This window comes from Phlebotomus papatasi, chromosome 2, assembly GCF_024763615.1.
Source record: "Phlebotomus papatasi isolate M1 chromosome 2, Ppap_2.1, whole genome shotgun sequence".
Lineage (NCBI taxonomy): Eukaryota > Metazoa > Arthropoda > Insecta > Diptera > Psychodidae > Phlebotomus > Phlebotomus papatasi.
The window spans coordinates 91,477,415-91,486,679 of record NC_077223.1 but is presented as its reverse complement, the minus strand read 5'-3'; the positions used below and the strand labels follow the sequence as shown (position 1 = coordinate 91,486,679).

The 9,265-nt window shown below is 31.9% G+C and overlaps 1 protein-coding gene across 1 annotated transcript in view; it reads left to right on the top strand.

Annotated features, from left to right (window-relative positions):
• Window positions 1-1,258: 1,258 nt before the first annotated feature.
• Window positions 1,259-9,265, top strand: part of LOC129802382 (dendritic arbor reduction protein 1) — a 115,940-nt gene continuing 107,933 nt past the window's right edge. The window contains exon 1 of the mRNA XM_055848145.1: window positions 1,259-1,687. Coding sequence (XP_055704120.1) covers window positions 1,634-1,687 — 54 coding nt within the window. The 5' untranslated portion in view covers window positions 1,259-1,633. The remainder of the gene's footprint in view (window positions 1,688-9,265) is intronic.

The window sequence follows — 9,265 nt, the reverse complement described above, 5'->3', positions numbered from 1 at the left end:
AAAGTAGGGCTTATCGCAACTCAAAATAGTAGGTGAGATTTTGTTAAGAATCTCACCTAATATTTTGGATCCCAAATAGATGATCGAGAATCGATTAGCGTGGAGTAGAGTCCTAAATAAATTGTCTGACGTAGAATTTCGAGTGTACCTGGTCAGGTGTGAAATGGAGTTGAGTGCCTTGGTGTGCGTCCACAGTCCTCACCCCAGAGTTCCCGGACAAGAAGTGAGAGTGAGAAAGACAGGCACGAGCTATAGACTTCCTCGTGGCCGCCACAGAGGCTATCTCTGTCCCAAGAGATGGAAGGTAATATACAACACAGCTCTCCCAGGTATGTCGCAATCGCGTCACTCAGGTGTATCTATCGCGCACACACCACCAAAGCTCTCCGCGGTCGCACTTCATTGATTCGGGCGGAATAATCAGTCAGTCAGTCTCGCCAGGTCGATTGGAGTGGAAGCACAAGACATAGCCCCATTTGCGTCAGGAGATCTCTCAAGTTCCACAATTTTACGTGTTATTTCGCATATGCTTTAAGCTCAAAATCTCAGAACAAATATCGCGCTCGATCTCGCTGTGATAGGAGAGCACAAAGATCTTTGGAAAAGATCCTTGTTAATTTTAATTATTTTATTTTTACATTGCAAACTCTGTGCCCAGCTCAAAAGAGATCATCAAACTCAATCATGAAGAAGTAGACGTGTTGGTTAAGCTTCTCGATCGGCAAATGCTTTTGATCAATTTCTCTGTGACATTGTTTTCTGCCAAGTTAATGCAATAAACCTATCGTCCAAGATACTTTCTTATCACCGAAGCGAGTTTTTCCACAGCGCGGGAGGAGGAAATTCTCGTGGCATAATTAAGTGAAATATGTTAATTGGTGCCCAATTAGTGTGACAGATACTGTGAATTTATACTTGATCGCAGTGATCGAGATAAGCGAATAATTGAGAAAAAAAAACAGTGAATAGTTTTATCGTGTTTTAGACTCAGACATTCTTATAAGTGTTTTAAGAAAAAAAATTGTTAAAAGAACAAGACTAAGAACTGTGCCAAGTGCAAAGAGACAAAATTGTGTCACTAGAAAACGTTGGAAAGAAAGTTTAAAGAGAGACATATCGCAAATTACAATTACAAATTCCAACGTTTTTTTCCGCCATCTATCTCGATCATGAATGATTGTGATAAATGTGAAGCGTAGAAGTGCAACTGGTCAACTGATATCTCAGAGATAAGATTTGACTCAAGGAGGAAGACGAATCCACGATTTTTCCGTTTTTTTTTCTAAACTTCTCTTCATAAACTCTTTACTCATTCTTATTCTATGCGGTCGCAACCCCAGCAAATAACAAAGTTCTTTTTTTCTGCGTATCTTTAAGTCCACCTACGTGATCGTGTTGTCTAAAGAGTTTCGCCAGAATATCACTTGACATACAAAGTAAATTAATACCATATATAGCCTATCCCGGCAGTAGTGTACATAATCTCCAACTAAGATACTTAAAAGTGCATTTGGTGTATGAGTGAATTTCTTTCACCTTATTTGATCGCCTTATCAAATCTCAGCGGTGATCGTGATTGTCCAGATGTGGATGATCAAGTGATTCCACCTTGCTACTACCACCCGCACGCTATATGGATACAGTAGGCGATCAAATTGTGCCGTCGTCAAATTTGTGGGTAATGCAGGTGAGTTGTGTACACATAAACAAACACTTCAGATAAATACCCATTGATTAAATAAAAGTAGAGCCAAGAAAGAAAAAGGTGGGAAAACGTACAGCACAAGTGAAAAAAAAAACTACGTATCACTAAGAAAATGAATGAAAATGGACAAACATAAAACTGTGAAGCGTCACAATTTGTGCTCATACCAAATTGAAATCAATTAATCTCTGTTTGAATAATGATCAGCAATTTGAAGATCTTTCTTGGGATGTTACCCCAGGAAATAATACCAGCGTCTCGTGAGAGATGCATCCAGCTACATTGCAGGTTCCGTGTCGTGTGTCTGGATTTACCTTTGAGACTTTCTAAGTAAACACTATAAGAAAAGGAACTCACAAATGTCTATTGATAAAACACATTTTAATATTAGTTTCGCCACTCTTTTTTTCCTATATTTTCTTTTAACTTCTCTCAATCTTCACAACTCTTCCACTCATTGACAAATATTGCCTTTTGCCTTCGATGCTTGAGAAATATTTCCATCAACCTTTTGTGGTTTGATTGCAATTGGCACGAGAAATCATATGGTAGCCAGAGAGTGATCGTAAACAGTAAGGTTCATTCATTACTTCTATGACATAGTAAGGATCTTACTTGATTGGCTAAAACCAACCCCCTGGAAAGTTGTCTGAAATTTGAAGCCACTTTCTCACATTTCGATTTAAATTTATATGAAAATTTTTTTTGCACTCGCTACCGTTATGCTAAATATTTAAAAAGTGAGAAGTTTTTCCGTATTTTAAGATACCTTTCCGTATGGAGGGATAAATATACTAAATTTCTGTTTAAATAAATATTTTCCTCGGAGCACTGTGAGCTGAGTCCGAGATCAATTTAGGAATTGGCTTCAAATAGCTCCATATAAAAAGGCCAACTTGCCAGGCTTTTAGCTAAAACGAGCTATAATCATAAACTTCGTAAATATAACAGATTAGTCCTGTTCTAGGGGGCCCCGGGGTGCAATTGGTAAGAGGGTTCGGCTCTTGAGCGGTGTGACCCCTTACTCGACTGTCACAGTTGTGAGTTCGAGTCCCGCCCGGTGCAAATGATTGAAACGTCTGAATGGACATTTTTACGAAACATTGTAAAATAAATAATAAACCTCTTACCTGAACAATGTACAAAATGGCAATAAAAGTCCGGTTACATCGAAATAAATAAAACAAAATAGTCCCGCTCTAAGCCTAATAAGCGTGACCTAGATCTCTTTTGAACCTGACGGCTAGCTATTGCATGAATTCAATTTAAGTTCGAAAACTTTGAATTTTGACTTACAAATAGTCATTAAAATTTTTTCATACTTAAAATTCAATTACTTCTATTTGCTGCTTTGAAGTGGAAATACTCAATAACGAGATTAAACCTTTAATCGAAAACCTGTGTCAAGCAGTTCGAAAAAAGATCATCCGTGCGGCATAATTTGTTTAATTTCTTTATAAGAAATATTTTTGAAACTTTGATACTTCGAAAGATAGAAATTTTCTGTAACATGATTTTTCCTATGCGTCTTAATGAATCTTATTCACGGAAATTAATAGCCAGCCTTAGACCAAAATCAAAAAAGAACAAATGAAAAAAATCTATCGGTGTGAAACCCCCTTCATCTGAAGCTTGAAGCTTTCAAAATATTATTTATAGTTTAGAAATTCTAGACCTAGCTTTAGTAGTTTATAAAAGTCTAGAAGTCCTCACGCCTCTCATCAAATTCTCCTCTTTAAATTTAAGATCAATTACTAAGATTATGTGATCATTTGAAAAGTTAGATCGGTTTTAAACTAAGGTTTCATCTAGTTCTGGAAGGAACTTAATTTCTAAACAGTGACAAAGATTACCGATATTAAAAATTCCTGAAGATTTATTATTCTTATTTTACTATTTTAAGATGTTACGTGGGTCCAAAATAAGACTAAAAAACAGCATAATACTTCTCTATTTTTTTCAAAATTAAAAACATTGAAAAATATTATTGACGGAAAAATAAGTTAAAAAAAAACAAAAAAAATGCAAAGATTAGGGGTGAAATGATACCTTTTCGGTGCTGTCGAATCGATAGTATCGATAAAATTATATCCGTTAGATTAAGTGAATCTCGGCTTTTCACACATTGTTAAGCCATTTATTGTGACAGAAAGAATTTAACTGTTAAAAATATCTATATCAGCTGCAAAAAGTTCAGCTAACGTTTACATTTTTTCAAAATCGACAGTCGATACTATCGAAAATAAGTCATCATGCCACACCAAGTTTCATTGGCTTTATTTCTTTTTTTCTTTATTTTTAATATTATTGGACAAAAATTATCGAAAAAATGATTTAAAAAGAATTTAATTAAAAAAATCAACTAAGGTTAGATTTTACCTTTTTTTAAGAAAATATGGCGAAGAAATATTTCAAACATAGAAAAAAACATGACTAAATTTTTGTTTGCTGTTCCAAGTTAGTTCGAAGTTAAATTAACTTCCATATTGATCGTTCTGACTTGAAAAAAATGTTAAATCGTAACCGTGACATATATCAACTACCTAGCGAAAAGCACTGTAATGCCGGTTTAAAGAACCGATAAGCGTAGATTATCTACTTATCTGGCTTTAAAAATCAAATAATCCTACAGAAGAAGAAAAACTGAAAAGGTGATATAAAAAATCAAACAAAAAAAAATTAAATAAAAAACAGAAAATAAATTACAATTACTCTTTGTTTTCCTAAAAAACTTTAGGGGAATGTTGGTATGGTCCGCACAGAGTGAACCTTCAAACAACGCAAATTTTCTCTTTGTTTGCAAAGAGTTAGTTCGTCATTTCTAAGTCATTAATTTATTTATTTATTTATTTATTGCAATTAAACTATCTATCGTAAAATTGTGAGCCTAGACACAATATTTCGTAAAATAATTATAATAATCTAAGTTACATCCACAAAAATTAAATTTTATTTTAATCTATTATCTTGAGATTAGTGAAAACAATGAAAAACAATTTCTGGTGGTTAATGATTAGCATATATATTAGCAATTTATTCTTTAAAACGGATGATTTGTTTTATTGAAAAGAATTCTAAGTGGATGAATTACGTCTCTTTAAAGTTTTTTTTGATTCAATTCGAGCAATTGAAGTCGAATTTATTTGAATAGTATAACATTAAACATTTGGAATATAATTTTTATTTAATTTATAAAGATATATTTTATAAAGTTATCGTTCAGTTATAGTGGGTAAATTCTAAACTAACTTAGTAAAAATCGATAATCATATAATTAATGTAAATCTCAAGATGGGAATAAAATTTTTACTCAATTGTGTTAAATAAATATTAAGGAATTAATTTAAATATTTTTTATTAGAGTATGATAAACGTTGCCTTGAGTTAAAATTGAATTGAATGATTTTTTTTGCTTAATGATTTTTCCTGAATAATTCTGCCCCGGTCTCTCCTAAATATTTTTCTTAAATGATCGCATTTTGTAAATGATATGCAATTAAAATAAATATTCGGATGTTCAAATATTTACGTTGTAGCACATTTAGATGGTTAATACCCTTTTAGTAGCCTCAAATACATTTTATTCTGCAAATAATTTTCATTGATCATATAATGTTTGAGCAATGAACTATAATGGTAATAATAAAATATGCATTTGCGTTACAAATTTTCTTAATATTTCAATTTTGACTTAGAATATAAATTGTTGAGAATCTTTGTAGCTTGCGTACAATTCCATCATAGGTAAGATCATCAGTGATCATTAACCTATTTTGTACAAATAACTAAATCATAAATTTAGCTATAGCTTTAAGCAAGAAACATTAATTTTAGGAATATTAATGTATTTATGTAGAGTTTTTGTGAGCATTTCAACTTTTAATATCCACAAAATCAAAAGAAAAAAATGGAGAAATAAAATCAGTTACATTTTTGCTCTTCAAAAAGTGAGAGTTATTAGTTTCGATGTTTCCAATAAATACCTTTTACAATATCTTTTTCATCTTTCCGAACAGGATCCTCACATAGGCATGTTGTATACATTGCATATTATTCATGTTCCATAAACAAGTTAATAACTTCAGTCTCAATGACTTCAAAAAAGTCTTGCAAAATATTTGATTTCTATCTAAAGAATTTGAATCATTAATCAAAATTTATTTTTAATTTCAAATTTACTTTAGAAAATATTTAGAAAAAAATAAAAATTGAATAATGCTTTAAGAATTATTCTGATAAACATTTTAATTTTATTTAATTTTCATTTTGAATCAAAAAGAGACAAATTGTTCAGATTTGTGACTCATATTTTTCCCGTCGGTCATCTGCTGAATGAATATTAATGTAATAATTCTCTTAAGAAAACCAATGTCGGAAATTTTGAAAATATTTCAATATCCAATCGGAAATTCTGACTCCAATTGGATTGAGAAAGAATGTATTTTGGGTACAGACATCCTTAACAAAGGCCATCAAATCTCAATCTTAATAACATTCAACCTAAACTTAATAGCTAGAAATTAAGTTCCAAAATTGAAAATCATAAAATTCCGATTGTTCCTATTAGTATTGGTCAATATGTTTGCAAAAGACTACAAACAATTCCCATTACCAATTCAGTTTAAATTGATTGAATATTGAGAATTTTCGCAACACTAATTCCTAAGCTGGAGTTAATTCCTTTTAGATTCTAATCTCTCGCTAATACTTTGGGTGTTGAGCCCAACAAATTGCTAATGATCATTTCTCTGGCTCTACGTGATCATTAGAAGCTATAAGACCTTTTAAAAAAAAGTGCTCTGCACATGTATTTTCACCTTCTCCAACTCTTTCATTTTCCATCATCATATTTAGCAGCCGGCACCTTTGAGGTTTCCCTCTTATCTTTGGCTATAATCAGCGTCATCGCAATAAGACATACATAAGATAGTATATCGGATTATTTACCATGAAAATGTGTGTATTTTTTCCCTTTTCTGTGGATTTTATGTCATTCTCACCGAAAAATTCTCTTGCGAAACTCGACAAATTTGTCATTAATCTCTATCAAATATTGAGAATGCAATGACACATTCACTTTTTACTCTTCATGCGCGTATTTTCCACGAAAAAAAACCGCGTAAAGTGACGCTCTTTTTTGTCTAAATGCAAGATTGACGATGGATACCAATCATCACGCAACATTTCGCAAAAAAATTGTAGATCATGAGGTAGAGAGTTGACAAGAAAGTGGCCCTATCACACGATCTTGTACTACATCTTTGGGGGAATTTGTGGGAGAAAAAGAGTTACTTGGATATATATATGTAACTGAGCAATAAAAGAGAGATGGTAAAATTTCCAGGAATTAGTGAAAAACCTGAAGAATTTTTCCCAAGCACTTACAGAGAATTTAAACAGTGCATTATCCACAATAAAAATTCATAAGAGGTGTCTGATTCATAAGTTGACAGAGCATTAATGATATGTTTTTCTCTTTTATCAATGTCGTTTGGGATTTTTCTCTTTCTTTTACCAGTGATAACAGTTCAAACAGACACACTAAGATTAGGAGTTTTTTTCTGAAGAACCTTCTCAATAAACATTTCTCGTGAAATGACAGACACACTGTCAGAAAATAAGTATATTATTGTACTTTAATTAATTTAAGAATAGCTGTGGGCAAAATTTAGAAAGCCGGACATTTTAGAAAAACTTGAACTTTTCAACGCATCATAATGAACCTTAAAAAAAATTAATTTAAACACTTTTATTAATAAGTTGAACACAGTAATAAAAAATGGCGTACAGTCGAGTTCCTCAAATTTGAACGACGGTTGCATTCAAAATGTAAAATATGAGGTTACGTAAAAGAAATTTTGCATGGGCTCTGAATTAGAACTATATTTCTCTGGTGTTTCCTCAATATTATCGTATTATAGGGTAAGTGTGCCAAATTCCGGCCAGCTTGCAATTTTGGCCACCTTTTTTGTTCCTCGAATTTCCATGAACTTTTAGATTTTACGTACTCTAGAGATTATACAATGCAAAAGAATACCAAAAAATGTAGCTTCGACAAACGAGATGACGTGAAAAAGATATTGGAAAAATTCCGGAAGGGCAAGAAACTATGAGAATGAAGGTGGCCGAAATAGGGCACCAAAGCTATGTCTATATTTTTATTCATTTTAAAATGTATTAAGAATGATTTTAGAGTAAATAAAGACGGTAAACTCTTTACAAGGTTCCAAGCAACACTCTTACAAAAGAAAGAATTAAAAAAATCAATTTGTATTTAAAATATAATATTACATTTCAAACTTGAGACTTTGAAGCTTGCATGCAAATATGCCGAAATTTGGCACACTTACCCTCTTAATTTCCTCAACAAATTCCACCTATTTAACAACAAATTCAATTGATAAAATTCGCTAAAGTTATTTTCCTAAATTTACAAAAAGTGAATTATACATGAATTCCGTTACGTTTTTGAAAATATTGTTCAAATTTGAGGAGTGAGAAATGTCATCTATACCTCCCAAATGTTCAAATTTGAGGAACTCTACTGTATTTTAAAAAGAAGGACTCCAATTTTTCTTCTTTTTTGCTTCTTTTTTCCTTAATTTATTTTCTCTCATTTTCATATATTAATTTTCTTGAGTTATTTTTTTCTTTTCTTTTTTCACAATTGTAAAAGCGATAACCCTATTAATGTGAACTAAATAAACTATTATTATTATTTTTATAAATTTTAAAAGTCGGACTAGAACATTTGGAAATTCGGACACGTATTACCAACGATGCGCTAGACCCTCTTCAATATCACCAATTATTACGCCTTAAGAGTATTTAAAGAATTTTAAAAAAATTGAAAAAAAATGAGATAATCTCGTTATTGACTGGGAATAAAACCCTAGATTCTTTACATTTTTCACACATTATCTTCAGATATTAATAATAATAATGCTGGAGGAACTAGGTCATCCCGCAAGGGGATTTCTAGAAACGTACTAACATTTTTCCTTTTACGAAATGAGGTTGTCAGTCCCATGACCCGAAGAATCAAGTGTTGTGAAGCACCTCACTGGATGCAGTTGAAACGTCTTTAACGCCAGAAAAATTCCTGGTGACCTAAAGGTTCGAATTCGAATATCATAGAAAGTATCATAGAGTGAGTACCCTACCACTTGACCTATTGAGTGCTATTCTTCGGACATTAGAAAATCAATATTTTAAACATTTTCTTGAATAATATTTACGCGTTGTATGGTCATGTTTTCTACCTATCGTCTCCTTTATTTCCGAACAAATTTTAAGAAACCCCATATGCCCAGAATCAAGAATTTCCTATACATTAGATAGACAATCATAATGGTTACGTTTTCATTTTCCTACAAGAATTTCACGAACAGTAATTTTGTGCTATACTTTTAAGTTTAATTCAAAACCAAATCCTCCAAGTTCTTTTTAATTTTCTTTTGGTAGTACTGAAGACGGTTCTATCTATTTTTCTCCAGAATTTTGACTAACTTTTGTTCCAGATAATAGAAATTCGGAATTTAAAAAGTTTGCCTGCCTTTC